This window comes from Aethina tumida, chromosome 1 (genome assembly GCF_024364675.1).
Source record: "Aethina tumida isolate Nest 87 chromosome 1, icAetTumi1.1, whole genome shotgun sequence".
Lineage (NCBI taxonomy): Eukaryota > Metazoa > Arthropoda > Insecta > Coleoptera > Nitidulidae > Aethina > Aethina tumida.
In genome coordinates, this window is record NC_065435.1 from 73,282,847 (window position 1) to 73,308,837 (window position 25,991).

The 25,991-nt window shown below is 29.5% G+C and overlaps 1 protein-coding gene across 4 annotated transcripts in view; it reads left to right on the plus strand.

Annotated features, from left to right (window-relative positions):
• The window catches only part of LOC109596033 (extracellular serine/threonine protein CG31145), a 114,211-nt gene that overhangs the window by 53,159 nt on the left and 35,061 nt on the right, over positions 1-25,991 (plus strand). For all 4 annotated transcript variants that reach the window (XM_049961250.1, XM_049961251.1, XM_049961252.1 and 1 more), the window contains 2 exons: positions 15,438-15,562; positions 23,492-23,570. In XM_049961250.1, the coding sequence (XP_049817207.1) occupies positions 15,438-15,562; positions 23,492-23,570 (204 nt within the window). The remainder of the gene's footprint in view (positions 1-15,437; positions 15,563-23,491; positions 23,571-25,991) is intronic.

The window sequence follows — 25,991 nt, forward strand, 5'->3', positions numbered from 1 at the left end:
TATTATCGGTAGGTAAGACACTGTGGCCATATCGGAAATATATACGCACATTATAGCCGATTCGTATGCATGATCCCTTCCTCCGTGTTACGGGCGAATGCCCGTGCTAAAGGATGCAGCTTCCCACTTAATATTTCGACCAAAAAGAGGTTTTACGTAGCGAACGACAAGTCGATCATAAAAATGCATCGAAGCTTGTATCTTTCGCAAGGGTGACGACTTGAAAATTGGTCGTACATTATTCTAATTTAACCCAATACCATAAATATTATGCCTAGCTGCGTTCGTCACCACCGTTGTTGTGGTCTTTATAAAATTCTAGAAACATTTTCCCTACAACTAATCGTTTATACAGGTAACTTCGACCCTCTTACATATTTTTTCATTATGCCCACGAAATATGAGATTGACTTTCGGAACGGGCGTATCGGTAATATTTCATAAGCGACCCAAAAAAAAACCCAATCGAATATTTACAGCCGGAACAAGACGAAACGGTCAGCATAAACTAGTTTTAAGACGTCAGCCTTCTCGTTCCCTTCTCTTCCACCTTTATTACCGCTCCGTTTTGGCCGCAACGGGACTGTACAAAAAATAACGCGTCAATTTTCAGTTTGATTACAGCTTTGTTTGATAGATGCTTTAAAAAAAATTACAGAGGTCGTGGAGACGAAATGGTTAAATTTGCAATTGTATACGTACGGGTTTTGTAATTGACGTCGATTGGCTCGAATCCAAATGGCCGCTAAATAGTGAACGCGAGGCAAATCGACTTGGGCTCGATCCCGGCGTCCCAATGAATCCCCCATCAATCTGCGCTGATTAACGTTCCGGACCGCATGCCAATACACTCGACATGTCCATACTGGTAATTGCTAAATACGATGTTAATGGATTGGAAAGGGATGAATGCTCTAGACGGTTAAAAAGTAAATGTGATGAGTATTTTATAACAGTCGCTGGACACTACAATTTTTCTCGAAATCATATCATTAATTAGATATTTGCCAAAGTGCCTGTAAACAAGCGTATCAGTGCAAATGTTTGTGCCGTATCTTGATATTTTTGGTAGAAACAGGGATCGGGTTGACGTATGTTTGGCGTGGCAGTTGCATGGTACTTTATTGCCGATCTGGCACTTGGGATCTTCCCGGAGGAGTTTCCTGGAATGGAGGTATGTCAAGACTGTCCCCTGTTCACAATAACTTACTGGAAAAGGTCCGTTCTATGGGAGTAGGGTTATTAACAGTTGCCGTTGAGTTAACTGTGCTAAATTGTTTGAATATTTTGTGGATGTTAGTTAATTCCTATTGTAATTAAAAAAATTCATTTGTGTTAAACATCGCAGTAACGAAACTTAAGATTAATTATGGCTCATACTTATGGCATACGTAGATGTTTTAATTTTCTTTTCATACTGAACATGTGAAAATTCAAGTAACTAGTTTATTCGATATTCACATTAAACAGTCAAAAAAGTGCTCTAAAGTTGTAATTGAAATTGAACAAAATAAAAAGATAACAAACTAACTGAAATGAGTTTTGTAATTAGAAATTTCAGTTTTCATTCTAGTTCACTTCATTTTAAATAAATGATCATCAGAAATTTCTTAAAACGGCGTAGTCGTTCCAATGAGTAATTATACATTTTTATAAAGCAGAAAGTATAAGTGTAGAAGAATGTTATAAAAACTTTAGTTTTGTAATTTTGCTCGCATTGTGTTTTAAACTTATCTTGCATTGAATACTCCCATCCACCTTCCAGATACGATAAAGTTGGAAATAAATATAGTGAAAGTAAAACTAATGATATTTTTGGATACTTGGAACAATACCATTTTCTTGTCATTGTTCGATGATTGATTATTGCTACGATTGGTTACATCACGTGATCTTTCTTTATTCTGTGCACTTGCAGTTGTGACAGTTGCAGTAGATTAATGACCTTTTAGTAATTAATTCGTTCGGTATCTAATAATCCAATCTCCCTCGATATTTCTTGTTGCCGAATAATCTACAAAAGGAACGTGTGCCATTTGCATGCACCGAGTGAATTAAGTTTTTGCGAGATTATTCGGCAAATGCTGGTTTGTAATTACATTTTCATTGAACGAAATCACCTTCATGTGGTGTGTCTGTTTTTGTAGAAATATGAAATTTACCAATTAGGTAAATGAGGTAACTGTCGATATTATAAAGTAATCGAGATATAATGACACCGCAGGAGCTATATCATTTACATTTTCATATGGTAGTTGTCAATATATGTATTTGGGTTAATATAAGCGCATAATGTAAACGACTGCTGTTATGAATTATAGTTATTAATTTAAAATTTCCTCCACCATTTTAATATACGATTTTTTGGTTTACAGTGTTAAATGAGAATACATAGAAAAATATCGTGTGGAGTCAAACGTGTGAATTTTATAACAATACAAAACCGAAATTAAAACTAAACTGAATGAACTGATTGACGAAACGTCGATAGCAATTCCGGCTGTCCATATCAGCGCGGGTCAAATGAATTTATAGTGGAACGTCGAAAAAATTTTACAACCCATTTCGGCGCTTAATTAGCGTCGCGACGTCCGATGCCCGACAGGCGTTTATAGTGCGATAAAATACCGGGCAATTCCGTCAATTTATGCAAGTGAGAGGGGTCGTCGCGGCCGTGAAATTTTATCGTCACACGAAAGAAAATTTAATGTCCCGTTATCACCTCATATTTTTTTAAATGCGACCCGCGCCTATTATTCTACGTTAAACTAAATTATTTGCGTCTTTTGTGCACAAAAATGGGACGTTAAAATGAATTATCAGTGCGGCTCGGCATCAAGACAACCAACGTCGCTTGTTGGTATTTACCTTTGGCATACTTTTTTATTTTTTTTTTACACTCTTTCGTGCCGCCCTGTTTGAACCTTTTTTATTTCATTGTTTAATTCGATATCGGCGTTGATGACACGTTGCGTTTTCGTAAAATGTTTATATAATTTTATTTCATTGTATATACGATCATTTTCCAAATAAAATCATTAATTAAACTGCATGGAACAATAGATAATTAAAAAGAGAAGAAAATGACAATCCATTATTTAAACAATATGCAGATTTATGCAAATATAGTAAACAGTTTCGTTGCCTATCCAGTTGGGTACACAAAACTCTTAATGAATTTATCCTAGAAACGAAGACATCGGATGTTAAGTTCGTAAATACGTGAAACAATTATAATTCACTGCAAATACATGCAATCTCTGCTAAAATAATCAGGGCTCTAATTTGAAATCTAACTGTATTATGCTTAGGCAACATAAATAATATTAATATTGTTTCGCAATTTATTATAATATAATTACGGCTTTACTACCGGCAATTTTTTATTTTATAAAGAAAAATTGTATATTTTGAATGTATTTTTCTCTGTAGTGTACATTACTTACATTATTTTATTTCAAACATATAATATCATAAAAATATATATAAAAATATTTGAAAAATTTATGTTTGTTAATAAATTTTGAAAATATTATACTGAGAATTGCTGTTATAATAAAATATTTCAGTTTTGAACAAGTTTATGCGTTATTTTGATTTTAAAATTTGTAAATTTAATTCGTCCTATTTTAATAAAGTATTTTTAAAATTTCTAATAGCATTTTTGATAATAAATAAATAAATAAATATTAAAATGTCACACACAAATTTATTTATAATTTGAAAAATACTTTAATAAAATGAAACAAATAAAAAATACTTTTTTAAAATATATAAAATTCTTAAGCACTCCTTCTCTACTGCTCTGATGTTTAAGTTCTTTACGAAGTTTCACAAGTCTCACGTATTTTAAATATCTTAGTAAAACAAAGAACAATATGAAATTAATTCTGCCAAAGTTTTAACAATCCATATTTCCAACTGGAGATAAAAATTCAAATTTTACTTCCTCTGTTTAATAAATTCATTTATTATTTTCATTAAAATGTGTGTAGGGGCGATATTTTAGTATTAAAGACTTGTCTAAAAATATTACATACATACGGTGACACCATTTAACATGACACCTATATTTTTTATTTGTTACTAGATTTTAATGAAAAATATTAATAAATGCCAAACAAAAAATAGGCAAAAAGTATATATATCGAAAAAGATATTTTTTATTATTAATTATTTTATCATTTGACTGAGGTTTATTATAACATTTTTGTAAACAGAAAATGATTGGGGCATTTTTTATGAAAAAATACCTAAAGGTTTAATTGATTAGAAGGAATAAATTCGTTGGAACAATATGAATTTTGTTGTCTATTTTTTTTATAAAAAATAGAGTTTAAATGGGTACATTAATAATCAGTGATCAATTGGTTAAAAAAGTAAATATTACAATTTTTTATACATAATATTTTTAATTTATATGTATATTTTTAGATAATGAAAAAAGAAATTATTAAATTCTGGAATATATTCCCTCTAAATAAATAAATAATATTAAAAATATTTTTTTTTTATTATTTTCTTTATGTTTTTGTGGCACGGAATATTTTTATCCAAAAAATTAAAAAAAAAATACCTCTTGAGCAAATTAGTTTTCCGCCAACTTTCACGGGAAACTTTGGTGAAATTTATTGTAACATGAACCCGGTAAAAACGGAACAAATTCATGGAATTCAATATTTCCGCTCGCAATCAACTCCGTCTCGATATTATATTCAGGGATGGAGTCTTAAAGGAAAACGTTCATTATTCCCCGCCGTATGATTTTATTGATATAAAACGGCGCATACAATTTCCGGTTTATAAACAAAGCGTCTGCAATTTGTTCATCGAAAGTATGAAAATTTCTGGGAAAACAACAGATGCTACACTATGCAAATAAAAGTGTGCACTATAAATTTCAATCATACGAATTGGATTAGTTTTTTATTTACACGCCCAGACCTGTTTATAAGGAGGAAATTATGATCGTTTTGGAATTGCGTCACACAATATATTACAGCGAAATAATCCGGGGCAAATAAAGGGGTCGGCAGTTTGCATGAATAAAATATAAGCTGCACATTCTCGAGGCACATTTGCGAGTGGATGGGTGAAAAAGTGCGTAGCGCCAACAACTAGCTGGGGAACTATTAAAAAACGCAACGAAATGCTAGTGTGTTGGAAAAATTCGGCGGCAACTCGACGTGCGGTTAATTAGCGAAGTAAAAGCCACAGTTTCGGGCCACCTTTATTATATGATGAAATTGTGTGGTTGCTCATAATTTATGCGAGATCGTCGAGCAGAACTTAAAAACACATTTGTGCGGGAGGATTTACATTTTTATTCGTATTTTCTTTTTTTTTGCTCAGGTGTATTTTAAGAGGTTGTTTATGCGTCTGTCTATTTAATTTGGCCGGGTGAAGAGTTTTTCACTTTTAGAGGAAATACGGTGTGTCTGGTGGAAATATGTCAAGTTTAAATTTTTACATTCTTGCAATTTTTATCAATTATAATATTTTATTTACGTGTATTTTCATACATATTAAGTACTGTATTTCTGTCATAAGCATGTTGTGTTTCAATCACATTTGCCTTATACAATTGATAACCGAGATACAAGTGGTTAAATTGAAAATTTTTGTTTAGCTTTTATTAAATAATTTATTCAAACTAATTTTTTTAAAGATAATTTGGTTAACAGGTGTTTAGATTTTCTTTATATCTTATTATAGATTAAAGTGGATACCTCATCTGAGAACTAGCGTATTTTAAAATTTTCGAAACTTTCTTGATACATCTTATTTTTTTTATAAAAATATAGTTTGTTCATCCGGAAATGACCCTAACTTTTTTTCTAAATGGAACTTCATAAATATTATGACATTTTTCATTCCATGTATAAATGAAATCATTCATCGTAGAATTGTATTCTCTATCGATATAGTAAAAGTGTCAGTGGCAGTTACACTGATAAAGCAGGTGAGACAGTGCTTCACCTATTAAAATGATTTTATTGATATAACGTTAATATTAAAAAATACAATTTTTATGCTTTAATTATTTAAAATAGAATTTAATTTAAAATTTAAACAAAGATAGAATTTTATATTAAATTTCAATGTAAAAGTTCTACTTTTAAATGATGCTCTTCAGGTTAATTCGTTTCACAAGTAAATCTTGAATATTTTTATTTGGTTCCAACATTCGCTCATGCGCTTTAAGATCTGACTGTTGTTTCAATGGTAGGGGAGCTGAGGTGTGCCACTAACCAATGAGATAACTTCAAGACACAAACGAAGTTCAAAAACTACTTGATCTGTATCTCTTTTTTATTACGATATGGCGTCAACCATTAATACACCAAAGAAATTATTAACATAATAAATACATTTGAGTGGTGATATTTTTATTATATAAATGTGTATTTCTTAAATTACTATGACAAAATGTTTGAAGTTAAACAATTAAACCGTCCGATTCTTAATTTAAATACTTTAACAAATACGAGACAAAAAACCGTGGATTTAATATATTTTGGTATGAGAAATTTGATTGGCTAACGAGAAGTACAGTAATGGATAAATTATTTTGCTGGCCATGTCTTTTATTTTCAAAGAATTGTGACTTGAAAAATTTATCTTGCGGTCTAAATTTACATGACAATACATTCGAAGTGTAAATTGTTTTTGGTTTTTTCTGTTCTATATATAATATGCCTCGCCAGATTCAAACATCAAGTTCCGCCACTGATGGAAATACCAAATATATTGTATAATATTTTGGAATAATCTTAATAGCTTTGACTACATATTATTAAGATGTTTTTTCAACAAAAATTATTAGCAATACAGTTTCTTTAAGATTGGCAAACAATTCAAAATGTAATAAACTCACAAGTGAAAATTATAATTATAATTAAAATTAAAAAAATTAATAATATCTATAAGAAACGAAGTTAATATTTCCGGTTGAACCGGAAGTTACAGCGCATTGAAAAATTTATAAAAATAGATAACATCACTTGTGATTCCAACTAAAATTTCAGACAGACATCTCAATTAGTTCTGTATAAACTTCTATATGAATCAGTTGAGTATGTTTTCAAATTGTTTTTATTTAAAATATTCAGTTTAGTAGCATAAAATAATACATTGTTGCAATATTTCCTTTACTTCTGCTTTCCAACAACGAATTGTCTAGATAACTAATAATTTCGTGATATACCTGAGTAATAAGGTCCGTCCTTGTCGTTATGAGAAATCTAATTAACAGGGTCACTACTTGAAATATTGCTAAAATGTATACGAACATTTAATCGAATATTTTAAACCCCAATGTCTTGAAAATCCTCATTTAGAGAGGTCTACTGTTTACATGAAAGAAATTGAAGATACATTTTTATAAAAATAATACAAACCAAGAAATAAAAAAGTTATAACGGTTTAAATATGCTAGGTGCCATATGCGAGTTAGAGAAAGTCAATCACTAAATTTTAATTAATCAGCAATATTTTGTTGTCATAAATTCAGTGTTTTACTGTGACTCGTAAGTTATGGAATAATTTTACCATATTTTAATGTGAAAATCTATTGAAGGTGTTCATTGGTTAACTAACAAAAGATAAACTTTTATCTTTTTATATTTTTTTTATTTATAAAATGTATTTTATATTTTGTAACAGCTGTTGAAAGCCGGGTTTTAATAAATTTTACGGACGTTAATATTTGGTGGTTTATCTCACAAAAATGTCAAGTAAAAACCGTTACAAAAACTTGATTAGCCAGAAAAACTCCTGGCTTTGCTTCATGTTGAAACCCGCAAACATAAATATGTCCTGCAGAAATAAACTTTTTGGTAATAAATTTTAAAATTCCTTTAACCCAAAACATGTGGGTCAAAAGTAATATTCCGAACTTTTGAAAGTGGTTAATTTAATATTATAGCACCGTTGAATTTATATTCTCTTGTATCGTTTTCACATAGATAACGTATTTATAGGTTTAAACATTGGCACAATGTTAATTTCCTTTCGGTTTAGAATCGCATGCTTTATGGGATCCTTTGTGGTCAGTTAATCTTGCGTTCAATTACAAAGCGTATTTTGTGTCTCATAAATATTATTAGGAATCTGGTCACAAAATTACCATTATTGATTTTTATGTTAATGGTAAACGTATTAAGATTTATGATTGGCGTTGTTTGTCCAGAACAAACACATCTGACCGGAATGTGAAATAATCGGACAGAATTTATAAAAAACTGAGTGAACTATCGATCCTTTTATTTTTTCTGATTTGGCATCGAACTGATCCAATAGTTTATTTACCTATAACCGTTTCGTTATCGGGAGTTTTCTATATAAACAATTTACTTTCTGCGTGTCGATCCCAAAGTAACAAACGAAGGACAAAACACAGCCTGTATGTATTTTATGGGTCCTGCTGACAAAGCGAACTGAGGATTACTATTTTTTTATCCTGTCTACTTGAGAGGCACTCCATATACCTATCTATTTGATGATTTTTTTTATTTATTTTTGCACATCCGTTTTCCGTAAAAAAATTAATGTCACATCCAGAAATTAATCCGTGCAAAATCTGTTCCATTAAAATTAATTAACTTGATTGGTTAATGTAATTGAATTTAGTGAACATCATCCGGTACGTGAATATTATAATTAGCAGGTGAAATTAATTCATCTAGAGAATTTTGAAAGCAAACAATAGACACGACTATATCGCATATGAATAGTCATTTATTTAAATGTATTCTCTATAATTAATGTATAATGGTTTGATGGAAATATCTAGTATTAAACTTGTCTGATTATGTTTGACAGATTGGTAGGGAGCTGAAGTTAATCAGAAGTTAATTATAATTTAATTTATAAGCACCGTTTGATAAAAGGATAAGTGCAACGGTTATGCATACCTATTTTCAAAGAACATTTTGCAATTTAGAATGGTTAATTTAAATTTAAATTTACATGTAATGCTTATTTTGTATTTGCGTTCCTGATGTATTGATATTGAAAATTAATTAGTAGATTGAATTTATTAATTAATAAATAAATTATGTTATGTGTGCAGAAATCATACTTCAAATTTTGTGTTTACGAAATATATTTTTGCCTTTAAAATTTTTGCGTAAGGAATAAATTGATTAATTTAGAAGTTTTTTAACGACAGGATGATAAAACAAGACAAATTGAGTTTCAATATTAATTTAAATTATTTATACAAAGTTTGTTTTATATATATATATATATATATATATATATATATATATATATATATATATATTATATTAATTTTAAAAATAAGTGGTGTTGTTAATTAAATAAATTAATAAATGAAAAATTATGTTTTCAAATTTATATTTACAAAATATTTGTGTAATTTATTTTCATGGTGTTTCTCGTTTATCGTTGTATTTTATATGAAAAATAAACTGAAACAAATTTATTATACTTATTAACTGTACAATAAGACTACTTAATCCAGTGTTCTCACATATAGTTCTTATTCTTTGTGACAATGTGGCAACTATATTAATTAATTAAATTAATTAATAAATCCTAAATTTGTATTTTATTTTGAGTGCAGCATTTAGTTCTTTTATGTTGTGATAATGTGGCAACTCTGATTAAGAATACATTTTAAATGCACTTAAAATTCATTTTAATTTGACATTTAATTCTTACTATGTACACACGGTTTAGGTACTCATTTTAAAAATATATAGATATATAAATTAAATTAATTAATAAATGCAGAATTTATATTTACAAAATAGTTGATGCGATTTGTTATACATTTTAACTCTCTAATATAATTACTCATTTCTACATTGCCATATTTAGTACTTCTATTTTGTGACAATGTGGCAAGATTACATTTTAAATGTAGTTAAAATTCCATTTCTTTCTGGCATTTACATCTTTACCAACTTTTCTAAAAATATTGTTTTAGCAGTGCCTTGAAATTTAGGACCGTTTCCAGGCCATTATTCTTTATTGAAAGGACCTCCATCCGATTAGGCGTGGGAGCCGGTAACGCGACACAATTAAAATTCCACTATTCCGAAACTGAAATCGGAGCGTTAACAATTTCTCATCAACGGCAAACACATAGGCGGACGTAATGAATTCTTCGAGCGTTTTCATCCGCAGCCGGTCGTCAACGTTTGACACCTTAAAGGAATAAGTGAGCGGGACGGCGTCATTGTCGTCAAAATTGCGAGGCGGGAAAAGTTAATCAACTGCGGCTAAACCGGGATTACGGGAATAATCAAATATCAATTAACAGTGTGGGCCTTTAAAGGCGCTAGATGGCAGCGACGTTCCGGATCGTGCATTGTTTTTACGCCGCCATCTTCGGATTTAATTTATTATTCCATTATTTTTAACGGAGTGGCTCTAATTTATTTAGTGGCGCTGTTAAAGTACTAATCTAAGTTTTAATTTATCGGTCCCGTTAGAGGGTCATTAGTTATTCGTCTTGTTGTCGCCCGCCTTGGATTTAACTTGGTAAAAATTCAATGATTTCGTTCATAATTTATGGAATTTTAGGTTCATTTTTATAATTTAATACGATAACAGTGTTGCCATGTTCATGTTGTGTAAAAATATTCAAACATAACATGACAATACTGGTTGTAAAATAATATAAGCGTGAATGAATGGATTATATGTTGGCAAATTTAATTTATTTAACAAAACGATTAACGACAATCAAATACTAAATACCTCATTATTAATTTGTATTCAAAATATCCATTATAAAGATATTATAGTATAGATCATTAGTGTTATTTATTTGAAAACTTCAACACAATAAATATGTTCGAGGCGAAGTGCACCAAATTAAAATTGATTAACCTTCAATAATTCGAACAATTATCGTTGTACAACCAATGTGGATTAAGTTCGTAATAATTATAATAACTGTAACAGTATAATTGATCACCGTTTATTCACAACCATGAATGTTCACATAAAATGTCAAAAACTATTTTTTGAGTGGATGGAAATAATAATGTGCAAAATGTTTATGTGTCTACGATATTATGCATTGTGTGATGTATTTAATTATTTTTCATATAGTTATAGTTCATTTAAGTTGGAATCATTTTTGTGAAAATATAGTTACCATAAATTCTTTTCTATATATCCCACATACAGACATAATTGTGGTAATTTTTTTTAAATTACACCATCATAATACTATGTTCAATAAGGACACCACTCAGTGTTAATTTATCAAGCATTGTGAAATCAATTATTTTTATTAAAAGTAGTCCCGATACCATAATTGAGACATATTATTATTATTCTCTATTTTGTCCTATTTTATGGCTAAAATCGGATGAGTACTTAAACAATAAAAAAGTATTTTCTGAAATAAAGCTCTTGAATTTCTAAACATTATTTATGTGATAACTTATAATCCTTATATCTATCTGTTTCTATCTTCACTGTGTATTGAAGAAAGCTAAAGTTTTTCTTATCTTTTACTGTAAAAAAAAAAATGCTATCAAACAATTGTAGGGTGATAAAAATATATTTTTTGTGAAATGGATAGCTTTGTGTACCTTATTCTATCTATTAATCATTAATATGAATGAAAATTGAAAGGTGCTTCCAGCTTAAATTAGATATATTTATTATACAATTTCACTTTTTAAAAGTATAATTAAATTCATTTAAAATACTTCATTAATTATCTTCGGGTGAAAAAAAAAATGAAACATCGAACTTAGTTTAATCATTCAGTCTATAGTTACTAATGTTTCTATCTTCTTTCAAATTTATTGATCATAGTACCGTGATTTTGCAACAAACATGCAATGAAAAAAGGTCCTTGTATTTCAAGATTTTTGTTGCACTGATTCAATCAGCATTTTTTGGCGAACGAACGTGATTTACATGTGACGCAGTAAAAAAAAAAGAACGATGGTGTGAATAAATCAATTGCGCCTTTTCAGGCGATGAGGAAGAGCAATAATGCAATTACTATCATAAAAATGGACGCAGTTAATGAGTGTTGGTAAATATTGATGAGTCCTGATAATAAACACGTAACCCTGACAATTATTTATTGATGAGGAATGTTTTGTTGACAGTGGTAGGTGATAATTTAATTAGTGGGTTTTAGCCAACTGGACACAGCAAATCGTGTAAATATGATGAATTGCCGCGCTAACGAATCCTCATGTTTCCACTGTGTGTGTGTCTTTATTTAATTACACACCCGCTAATGCCTCACTGGAATATGCATAATCACGCTTTTTCACACAGTTCTGACTAATATCGGATTAAATTCTTGTGTTTCTGGTTTTTACGAAAACTTCGCAGATAATTTGACATGTTGTAGATGCATTAGTTTTTAATCCTTCGTTCATATACTCGCTTCAATATTTATATTTCTATTTGTTCTTTTGTTAAAAGGATTTTTTAGTCTTCTATTTTAAAATTTGTAGAACTTAGTTAACTTGGATAATTTTTTTTACTATAGCGTCAAATACATACATATACGTATAATTTTTGCTTTATAATTCGTACAAAATATTACCTTAGATTTCAATTCGGAATAAATTTAATAATAAAAATCCTCTTAAATTAAATAGCAAATTGGTTTATTAATTTTTAAAAACCTTCGTAGATGGCTTTTAAAAAGTATATAATCGTTTTTACAAGTTTTTTATTAGTTACCATAGCTCAAAGGTCTGGTGTGCCTCATACATTAATTTCTCAAATGTTATAACAGGTGATCGCATCAGAAGACCAGGACAGGGTAGACATTGTGAGCAAATCAATAATCAATTTTATAGAGCTATTATATTAATAACAATAATAAATAAACAAATTCTTAAGTATATCTTTAATTGATGAAATGGAAAAAATTATATTTATTTTTGTATACCTACTGGATTAGTAGTTTCTGAAATATGGACGAGTATCTCCACTATTTGACCACATACAGTGGTACCTCGATATACGAGTGTTTTTAGATACGAGGAATCGTGTGCAACGTCTAACAGTTTCTCCCTCAGACTAGACCTCAGTCTGTGTGCTTGTTTCCCTCGTTTTCGAAGCATTTTTGATAAGTTGGGTTCATATTTTTTGCGTTTTGTACATTTACAAAACATCACCACATTTATTTTTATAACCATGGGTTCGAAGAAGAAGATGATGTTTATTGAATTAAAGCGTGAAATCATAGAAAAATATGAGCAAGGTGTGTGAGCTATTGACTAGGCGAGGATGTACCGGCGTAGTACATCAATGATATGTACTGTGTTTAAACAGAAGGAGTTGATAAAGGGTTTAACGCCAGCTAAGGGCTATTTGCTTTGTGATACGAGAAATTTGACACACGAGCAAGGTTATACTATACCATAATTAATTAATATCAAAAATTCAAAAAATCAAAATCAAAAAATGTTGCATTATAAATAGTAGGAATTTTGAAAGAGTAGGTAGTAAAAGAAGTTGTGAAAAGTTTCAAAAGTATGTGTGAATTAAAATGTATTAAAATTAGTTGCTGGAAAGTTTGAGTAATGTCTGAAAGTGTTGCAAAACTGTTTCCATTCCTTTTCCAATTCTATTCCCCGATCGTTACACTTACAAAGAAATATTACATAATTACAACCCACAGAAAAAACGCCTTTTAAAGTTTGAATCCAACACTAATGGACTTCCATCCTACAATAATTATAATTACCTAATCCGTCAACTTTATTATAACCGTGGCGTCAGAACAATAAGAAAAAAAAAAATATGCCTAACCTAAGAATGTCGGTCGCATATGAAATTCGTTTGCGGGAACGCGAATTTCGCATAAATCACGTTAACATCGATAAGCTGGGATCGCGCCACGAGATCTAAAAGGTGGTTTGGTGTCTTTAAGCGGGCGGCAGGCGTCGTTTGTTTTTCGTGCATTTCGACAGGACAACGGTTGTTTGTATGCAAATATGACGGGCATAATAATCGACTGATGGCACTATTAACGATGAATTTTATTAACGAATCGAAATTTGTGTAATAAAATGCTTCCCTGAAATATAAATTTTCGGTTTTATATATTTTGTAGTTTGAATAGCATAAAAAACAAAATTTAAATTGCAAAAAAAAATATTTATTTGGATATTTTAGGATTTCTATAATTTTTACCATTTGAAATGTATTTTTATTTTATTCCAACTATGCAAAATATAATTTTTTTTCATCTCGTTTTGCTTTTAGTACTTTAGTACCAAAACAATAAATAATCCCGTTCAATAACCGCAAACTTAATTGAGTATAAATAAATGTTAATTGCGAAACCGGATATCAAAATAACGTCGCAGGATTACTCGAGCAAATACCAATAAACCTTACAATAATAAATCTAAACGTTATAAAATTTAAATTAACTGTTGTGACGCAAAACACTGCTCAAACTGGAGCAATAAACTCGATGTTAACATGGATATTAAACAGGAATAATTAGTTTACGGTGGCGCAGCTACCTTATCCTAACTTATTGGATTTGTCTTCAAACTTATTATGCCCAACATTAAATAAGACATTTCGTGAACAATACGTTCGTTATTAAGTCGTTCATTAACTGAGCGTCGGCAAAATTAACCGACTATTGAATTATTAATAAATTTGTCCCGTTTGATGACATAAATTTTATTAGTCGCGAACCAGAATCCGAAATTGGACCAGCTATGTTAATTAATTCCACAACCTGATGTATTTATATAAATTAAATTCATGCTATTATCATGTTTATTTTTTGAACATTAAGTCTTTTCTGTTTCTGATAATTTAAGAAAGTTATCGTCTATTAAAATAGTGTTAAAACAGTCACAATCGAACAAAGGAAATGTCTTTGCATTGTTAGTGTGCCCTCATTAAATTTTAAGTCATCAGTGCTCAATGAACACAAATTGTTCCATGTCATTTGTCAATTAAAACTGAGCCGATTGAACGATAAAAAAAAATCTTTTGTCTGCGTACAATTGATTGTCGCCTAATTGTATTTGTTTAATTTGGTAATGTGAACATGACAAAAGAGCCGTCGCTTTATTTACAAATGATGTGTTTGAAATAATTATTTCCGACCATTCATGGGGAATTATTTACCATTATTCATTGGCTTCACAGTTCAGAGTTGTCATTGCCTGTTTGTTTGCGTATCTGTGCCAGACATACGAATTTTTAACTGCTCAAACCATAAATCACCACTCTGTAGAATACTTAAACCTACATTAAATTCGAGACATAAAATAAATAAAGAATGCTTCTATTATGATGGCGGAATCTCGGAAAACATGTAAATAACGTAACATAAAATTTTACAGCCCAATACCAGATCGGAGATTCAATTTAATCCGATAGTTCGCAAGAAAAAATATAAGATCCGTTCCAGTAAATGTATTTTAACGTCCCGTCTTTTGTTGCAGGAAAAACGCCACCGTACTGGAAAAATTCCAGCTAGGAATCTCCCAGCACGAACTCTACCCCAAGAACAGTGTTTATGTGGACAAAGTGCTTCAGCTTATGATAAAGGAGCCAATTTTGCATGTCGGTAAGTTCGTATTAAATTATAGATGTATTTATTTAGTGTACGATCAAAGCAATGTTGCACCGGGATTGCTTAAACTTTTCCACTTAATGTCAAGGATGCGACCCTTCAGGAACATATCAATTTTCGGTTAAACGGGACAAAACCTCTTGATTACCACCCCTGTTGGACAAGGGACCGGTACAAGGGTAAGAATTGGTATTTATTGACTTGTTCTGATAGGTTTCATGAATAAGTAATTAACTGTACTTTACAACTACTGCCAAAGTTGATATTGTTTCGGCTATCTGAATATTAATTAATTCTCGGCAAACCACACTTAAAGGGCTTGCCAAGATAACGACTTAATCTTGGTACAACGAAATTATGGTTAATGATTGAACTATAATGTATTTTACTGAACTTGTACGAAACAAAACATTTGCAGTATTGGGGGAAATTTAACAATATTGTAAAATTAATAATTATAATCAAATTGTAATTGAATAATAATAGTCAATATTTATTGGTATTTGATTTTATTTAATTTGACATTTATGCATGTTTTTATTAAATATATATGGCTCATACTTTTTATTTTTTATATTCAATAATTGAAATAATGCTTTATATGTAATTTTAACAAAATGAACGTCACTAATTTTTATGTCCGGAAAAATAATTAATAATTAATAATAGGAATTTAAATTTAATTACATTTTATAAATTTATAAATAATTTATATTATAAAGTTTACAAAAATTATACTTTTGTCTGTGTACATTGTAATTGTTAATGAAAATTAAATAAATCTAAAGTTTTAATAGCAGTAATGGAAAAATGTATTTTTTGTATCATAAAAACGTAATTTATGAGTTTATAAATAGAATTTATTATTACAAAATAATATTTAAATATATTTATATACTTTATATTTATGTATTGATTCTGATTCGTAATTAATTTTATAAAATATTTGAAAAAGGAAATTTGGAAATGTAAAAGTTTCGATAGGAATGAAAAATGTCTTAAAGGCCATGGGATGATAAGAATACCAAATCGGCCCCATAAAGGTATCGGGTTCATAATTTCAGGAAATGTTGATACTCATATAAAATACTTTGATGCTGCAAGTTTCACATCTATATATGTTGCCGTTTCTGAATAAATCAAAAAATACTGAAAATCTATCTATTCATAAAAACCTTAAAAAAACGAGGTTATTTTCTTAATTTTGTTTTTTAACCATGTTACGATAACGATAAAAATATGAAACTACTTTTTTTGAATTCTGAATTTTCGATGAAATTATGAGCTTGGAGAATTTTTTAAAACGGTACGTCACATTGAAAAAAATTAAAAATCGATTTTTTACTCAAAAATCGATCTCTTTCTATGATTTAACTCTTGAAATGATAAACTACAGAACTTTAAAGTTAAAGGAAAGTTTAAATTCTCTAAAACGTAGTTGAATTATATAAACAATAGTATTTTATACTGATTTAATCATTATAGTTAGAAATAAAGTATATAAAAATGATTAGAGTAAACAAAGGAAAACTAAACCGAAGGACCTTTGAAACAGTTAATATTTACTTTTAACGTTCCTTATGATTTGTTGTAGGTTGTACTATACATGCACCACACGAAATTTTTCAAAACGGTACGTCACATTGAAAAAAATTAAAAATCGATTTCTTTTTATGATTTAATCCTTGAAATGACAAACTACAGAAAGTTTAAATTGAATTATATAAACAATAGTATTTTATACTGATTTAATCATTATAGTTAGAAATAAAGTTAACAATTATTTTTATATTATGAGTGTTTCTATTTTATGCTGTTGTTTTCACTGGTACAGCAATCGCAAAATTCTGTAATTTATCCTATCAAGAGTTAAATCATAAAAAGAAATTGATTTTTGAACAAATAATCGATTTTTAAATCGTACCGTTTTAAAAAGTTCCCGAAGCTTATAATTTCATCGAAAATTGAATGAGGAATTCAAAAAAAAAAAAAAAAATAGTTTCATATTTCTATCGTTATCGTAACATGGTTAAAAATCAAAATTAAGAAAATCCATCATGCCCCAAAACATGTCCGGTATTTAGATCAATCGATTCACAAGGTGCTGAGAATATTAATTTTTATTGATTTTCAGTATTTTTTGTTTTATTGAGAAACGGTAACAGATAAAGATCAGCATCGAAGTATCTTATGAGTACCAACATTTCCTGAAATTACGAGCCTAATATCTTGAAGATTGAAAATTATTCGTATGTGTTAACATTACTTCAAAGTTTTATATACAATTTTTATATAATCATTGTGGTCCATATAACATGTAATTAGCGATTTTTCGTACTTAGTTTAATTAGTAATTTGATATGCACCAACTTAGAAGGATGCTAAATTAATGGAGTACTTTTTTCATATAAAATGCTCTAATCAATTTTTATCATTGTTTTACTCTAAAAAGCTGGATTCTATAGGAAGCAAGGTGTAAGGCGCGTGAGTTTTTTATTATTTATCATTCATTTATTAATTTTGTATTTTTAATAAATACATTTTGATGAACATCGGGAGTACATGTTCATTAGAGAATTGTATAACTATCTCAAGGTTTATTTACGCTTGAAGTGTCCGCCGCTACCAGCTAGACCTTGCACAAATATTTTTTTGGTGTTTGATTGTTTCTCTTTTCCTAAACCACACAACACAAATTTTTACTTAAATTCTAATAAAAAATTGACATACAATAATAAATTTATTAATAAAATATATTTATTAAAATGTTTTTTATATCCAAAAAGTTATTAAATTTGAGCATTGGATAATTTGTTTCATTTAAAGAAATAACATATATTTTGATTAATTTCAAAAAATATGTTAATTATTAATTTTAATTAAATCGTGAGTTATGTGGGTGTATACAGATAATGTTGTTCTCGAGTTCTTCACCAATATTGCAAAGCTAAATAGTCTCCTTATTTTAGAGATTAGATCAGGCACTTCCGAGTAGTTTATTGATTTATATTCCCATGTGAAAATGAAAAACAGTCCAGTTACTGAAACATCTCCGCTCATCATCCAGTAACGTAAACAAAGGAAAACTAAACCGAAGGGCCTTTGAAACAGTTAATATTTACTTTGAACGTTCCTTATGATTTGTTTTAGATTGTACTATACATGCACCACCCGAAATCCGTCCAAACGTACCCAGAATCCGCGTACATAATAGAATAATGGGCCATTATCTGTGTTTATATCGAATCGAAAACAAATCAGAACCGGGGAAATCCGCCCGATCGTAGCGCCCCATTACAGAGCCAACACGAATAAATAACTAGCGTTTCGCACGATGAATGGCTTAATTGTTCAATCACATCATTACATAATCCCGGTCCGGGCAATCCGAACTCCCAAACGAACGACCTGCGGGGTAATTAACTCCATCCACACGATGATTACGGGGGCGGTCAACGCAGGTGTGCGTCCGACTTATTAGCGATTCCGGCGGCGGAACGTGCACCCCCCGCCGTGCCGGAAAGTTAGCCGGAGTTTGGTTTCGGCCCCATCAATTTGACTTTGGTGGTCGGGATAAGGGTTCGGTTTTTGTGCGTCCGATTTCCACGGATTGGGCGCGAGTGTTTGTTCTCAACACCTAGATTCTCCCGGGGTAAATTACAGGGGAACGGGGTTATTAAGTTCTGGCCGACTTCGATTCGGGGATAATGGGGAAGTTTTCGGGGACCCGGACGGTATTTACTGTTTTAATTTGAACTTTTTTCACTACAAAACAATATATTTCAAAATATTTTTTTTTTCTCGTATGAACATAACAATGGAAGAAGTTGTCTTATTCAGTCAAAAATAACGCGTACGAATTATCATAGACAAATAGTGTTGGTTGTTGGTGTACATATCCATTTAATACGCAACAAAAGTAATTTCAACCGAGGTTTTAACTTGTTTATCGAGCTAAAAACCGACTCGCAAAATCCAACATCAAACCGCTCTCACCGAAACGGCTCGTTTTACAGGTGATCGTAATTTGATCCGTCGGCTAAACTCGATTAGCGAGAGCCATAATCGAAAATCCGGTTCCACAATTCATCACTTTGTCGCGTTTCCCTCTAAAAAGGCACACTTATTTGTTCGCCAATTCGCTGCATATTTGCATGTCCCGCAACCATGAATTACAACCCACTTTTGTGGCGGACGACAACCAATAACTTTTCCGGGGCTTCGTTTGCCGATAAGGAATTCAATGGCCCGGTGGAATTGTGTTGGAGGAGCTACACACAACCTTCGCCTTTTATCAAAAATTCAACGTTTTATTTACATGATTTTAATTATTAATAATAATGCGTCATAAAGCAGTTTGCTGGCACAACCATTAGAAAAGTTACTTTGTCGGAAAAGTAAACATAAAGACGGCATTTTTAAATTGTTAATTAATAGGCCGCATATCATTAATCAAGTTGGCTATCAGTTAACTCCCGCCACTTGCAATAAAGGACTGAAAAGGGCACGAGCCAAAGACCGACGATACAAATGCAAATAACGAACGTTACTTAACAAGGGTGTTGTTTGCTGTATCGGTAACATAGGGCGACTTCTCTTCTTGTCTTACATTTTTTAAACGCAGCTCAAAGACTAGAGGTGTGTCGAATAATATAGGGCATTCAATTTTCCCGTAAAATGATTTATGAGTAAAAACGAATGAGCTTTTACCTGAAATGGCCAAGTCATATAACACACACGTGAATTATTAATAAAAAAGCAATAAAAAAATGTCGAGGCTGTATGAAACTAGCAGTTATGGGTTACAAGCAGTTAACAAAGTCATTGGGACGCAGTTTGTTCCTTTTGGAAGGTGTAATTCAATTAAAAGTTTATGGGTGTTGTGGCAAACTTTTATGCCGGTTATAAACATCATAAATACTAATTGAGTTTATCTTGGCTGTTTCAAAAATAATTACTTTATCCAGCAGGTCTTAAGCCGTTTCCAATCCAAATGGAATATTAAATTGTGTATGTTTTTAATGAAAACATCAAAGAGGGTACAAATTATAGTGTAAGAAACTGTGTCGTATACAATTAAGGTTCAGTTAATAATTTATGGAGTTAACAGTGATAATTGTGATATGTATGTTATTTTATTATAATATAAAATTATTCATGTCAGATTCAAATAAATCATTAGAAATTTTTGTTATAGAATATTTTAGGCAATTGGCGCAAAATATTTATAAATTGTATACATAAACAAACCCCGTATCATAATCTCTACATTAATTTGTAAGATTAGTTTACATAGATACAGACAGCAAAACTCGGCGGTGGATTTTAATTTGTAATATGTAAGGATGCATATCATTTGGACAAGATACTCTTTTATAAACCAGAAATAAAACATTGATTAAATTCTTTGAATACACGGAAAACTTCATTAATTTAGACTGAAACTTTCATTACATAATAAAAAAAATATTACAAAACATACGGGCTTTAGGTACTTTTTTAATTATTTAAAGTTTTATGTTTCACCAAATCCTTAAATATGCAGGCATTTATTTCGGATATTAGATATTTGCATAGTTCAATTTATACTGTAAAAACGAATATTAAATTAAATTCTTCTTTTAAAACATTCATGGACATTTTATATTATTCATAAAATGTCACTTTTTTAGTCCGAAACCAAAACCTAAAGGGTAGTTTTTTCAGCATAAAAAATGAAGAAATCATTCTAGAACATTTTTTATAGACAATCTAACTACTCTACTGGATTAAGCACCTCTTGATATGGATATGTACTAATTTTAATAAAAAACTATTCATAATAAAAAAATGAATTTATATTTTTAATCAATTGGCCTGTAGAATAAATTGTAAAAATAGCACAAAGTATCTGTTTTTGTAGTCAATTAGTTTGTGGAATAAACTGTCAAAAATAGCACAAATTATCTTATTTTTCAATATTATTATACAAATAATATAGTACTTATATACTGTGTATTTATTATATATTTCTTAATGCTTACCACGGACATATTAAGATTTGATATTTAAGAGTATTAGTATAAGTACGGTATGATTGGTATAGTATTGTTAGTATAATATTCAAATAATTCTGAAAAATAAGATAATTTGTGCTACTTGTGACAGTTTATTCCATAAACTACTTAGTTAAAAAAATACACTCTTTATATTTTCCACAGTATATACCCATTTCAGAAGATACATAATCCGGTGGAAGAGTTAGATTTTTTATAAAAACAATTGTTGTATCATTTCTACCCTCTTTTCAATTTTCATTGCTAAAAATATATTTTCTAAATCACCTAACAGAGATATCACTGTCATTGTCATCGCTCATTTATTTTTTTATAATATATAACCGCATTTTAAAAAATTAGCTTTTTGAACTTTTTATACTTAAAAAGAAACATTGTTATGAAACAAGTTCTTTTTCGAAATGTGTACAGTTTACGAAAATATACTGCATGTATGTTATTATTATTCATATTTTTCTGGTGAAATTATATATGTTATAGTATTATGTTCAAATGATCTACATGAATCATTCAATAAAATATGAATAATATCTGATAATTAGTATTCTCTTTAGTGATTGTTGATAAGTCAATATTTGTAAAAATATAGACTTAATTGAATATAGGATAACAGACAAAATGGAATTTGCTCGTCTTGGTGACCCTAGTTATTGAATTAATTGTGAAATTTTTTGCGTAACTAAATAACATCCTAGAATCATTTTAAGTATTTTATTTATTGATCAAAAGGAATAAATTGCACAATTCAGAATATACCCACTCTAAACGATGTAAAATTTGCTACCGTACTTTTTTGAAAAGAGTATTTTTTATTTTATATGTGGTAACAAAATTTCTTATTTATTTTTAAAAATAAATTTTAAGTTGCATTTGTTTTAATTTTTTATCGATATTTATTTCTTTTAATAAAATTTTTCTATTACAATTTTAATTTTTAATAAATTATCATTTAGTTCTAAAATAAGGCTCAAGAGGGCCAGTAAATTTGAAGGCAATAATATTTTATTGTAATAAGGGCTAATAGTAATAAGGTCTTCAATTTCCGACCGGTTAAAAATAAAAGAAATGTTGAATACTCGAGCCAAAAAGCCATCGGTCCCTGAAAATTCCCACACAATAATTGCAGTCATGTCAGATTCGTATGCGTCGTGTCTTTTGTGCCGGCATATCATTCATGCAGGCAAGTTATTAAATATTTTCCCCAGTCGCTACAAAAATACATGCGTCATGCAGGAAAAATTGTGACAGTCGTATTTCCGCTAATTTTATACGACGTCGAGCGCCGTTGTTCGCGGGATCTTATTTCACGCATATGGTTCCGACGATGGCCTTATCAAAATGAACGTGCGCGATGAAAAGTGTTTCAACTTTTTACACGACTGTTAATTATTTGTGAACTTAATCCGAAGCGAACGAAACGGAATTACATCTATTTATCAAACTCACATCTAAATCCCACAACAAATATTCAAATATGAGCTTGTCGTATAATTCGCGAGGGAGTTTGCCTCGGAAAACCACACAAAAGCGAGGCTTCAGCCACCGGGCACATGTTGTGTTATTTTCCCCCCAAAACTTTGATTTGTTCGACGAGTGATTATGATAAAAATACTCAACCGAACCGTATAATGGCCCTGTTTGTGTTTGTACACATGGTGTGTCCATTGTTATTACTCAGTTCAACACGATAGAGTTAATATTGATTTAAACTCCTCATTAAGTGCGTTTAATTGGTAATTGCTGGATTATTGATATAAACAGCAATCTGTTTATCTAAGTGTTACATACTCTCAAACAGTCAATGTTGTATGTATGTGTTTAATCACTACAATAGATCGCAAAATTTGATTGCAAAATTTTGTTACAGCTCAAAAAACGGGAGGAACTCAACTTAAATTGATCATTGATTATCCGAATGAAGTGCAAGCGTTGTTTAAACCTATGCGGTAAGTAGATTTTTAGATATATTTAAAATAACTTTGAAGTCATAAAAAAATAATTATTACGAATATCATTTAATACAAGCTGTGGTGAATTTATTGTATTTTTATTGGATGCTTTAACAGCTTTATTTTTCTAGTTTTTCAATAAAATGAATAAATAAGTAATTTTCTTAAAAAATATTAATATATGGGTCCTTTTTTATTTGATCTCGTCTTTTGTAAATGGTGTTTATTTACATGTTTACATTGTTATATTACAATTTAAGAATTTGTCACTTTTTAAAATCGTTAATAAATAATTTATGTAATAACATTTAAAACACAAAAACGTACATTATAAACATTATATTATATTTCTGTAAGTAAATTCTTTCACAAAGATATATATTTATTATTTACAACTGCAACTCATGAAAAGTGAATCTATCGGAAAATATTTTAGTAATTAGAAAACAGTTTACCTTTCATGCAAGCTAAGACTCCTTCTCAAAAGTGCTGACGGTATACATATAAAGAAAAAGTTAGGCAAGTAAGGGTTGTGGCGGTGAATTCCAATATGTAATATTAACCTAGGTTTATTCAACAATTTAATAAAATGTTGATACAACGAACAGTTCGATTTTTTAAGACAATGATCAATAGCAACAATTACAATTAACAAAATTAATTTTTTCTACGAACACCGTTTATTATTTCAATGTATAGTTTTATGAACACCACGCATCAGTTCAATGAACAGTAAATTCTGTAATTATCGTTTATCATTTTAATGATTATGGTATTAATTTTTATAATATAACATAAATTGGAGTTTATTCATATAAATACTCACATAATAATGATACGTTTGTAGCAATCAATATATTTACAATAAAATTTATAAAAAATTATATCCACAAAATTACATAAAAATTATTTACGTAAAAAGTTCTAAATCAAATAAATATTTACATGATTTTAAAATAAATCGAATGATTTTATTGAATTATTTTCTAACAATTTGATAGAAAGAAATATTCTACTAAGACTTTGTTTATACACTCATCAACGATTTGTTTATGTCCCATTTTTCATATATGGCAGCATCAATTTTGAAGAATTTACTTTTACGCTATTCTATTACGCTATAGATCTTTTTAATTTTTTTCCTCAGTGGCACAAAAGTCAAGAATTTTATAACCAAAACTTGGTAGCCGTGTTCAGTATTCCCAATTTAATCGAAAACTCGTTCTAAAAAGTACTAACGACCTGCAGAGATAGCACTTCTCAACTGTCCGATCTTCTTTTCTGCTGATTATAGTTCCAATAAATGAACCAACCTGAAGACGTTCTCTATTTTCTTAGTACAAGAGGTATCTAAATTGGTAGTTATTATGCGAAGTTCACTAAATGATGTATACACTCTGCATTCCCATTGACAATCTGAAGAATCAATCGGCATATTTGAAGCAGAGACATTTTTTTATTATCTTTGTCAAAAATGCACTTTTCATTTTCTTCAACTCCTATGATATCTAATTGTTTCTTTCCTCAAATCTTCTATTTCCCTTATTTTCTAATAATCTTTTTAAATTGACGCCGCAGAATAAAGTGATCGTTTTACTTTTTCTTATATAGGTCTTTAGGTAATACCTTCTTTTCACATCATCATTGGTTTTTGCTTCTATTTTCTTGTATATATATGTTATTTTTCTAATATTATTATTTTTTAAATAAATTAAGGATACAGTTTTAAGAAAACTCTATGAATATTTATTGAAAAAGAAATAAATACATATAACAAACATATAATTAAATATAACAAACTGTGGCGCAGTGAATACATGAAAATTACATTAGAAGTACCGAATTAATTAAATGTTGAGTTTAATTAGAATATGACATTAAGAGATTAATTATTAAAATAAAATTAAAATTTTATTTGTTTTATGGAAATTTAAAAATGTATACTTTTTTATACTAATTTCGATGTGAAATAATTTTTTAGAATCTTTCTTTTTGAAACTGAAAACCTGATATATTAGAAATTTTATTTTAATATTTAATTAATGCGAGATTTAAAAATTTATTTATGACAATCTTTACCATATTTATACAAAAAATTGTGTCAAAAGTCAGCATAACCATTTTTTTAATAAAATGTAATATAACATATACAGTGTGGTCATTAGAGATAAAAGGACTATACCAAGTTTCTTTTTTAAATTTAATTTTAACTGAAAAAATATATTCTATACATGTCATAAAATTTATTTTTTATATCACGGGGCACAAGTATTATACATTTTTTTATTCAAAAATAGGAATCTTTAGTTTGGTCTTTTTCTATGAAATTCTGTCATTGAATTTTACATACTTCTTAATTCCTTTATGGGAAATTTCACAAAAAAATATATTAATAAATTTGTAGCAGAATTAAATATT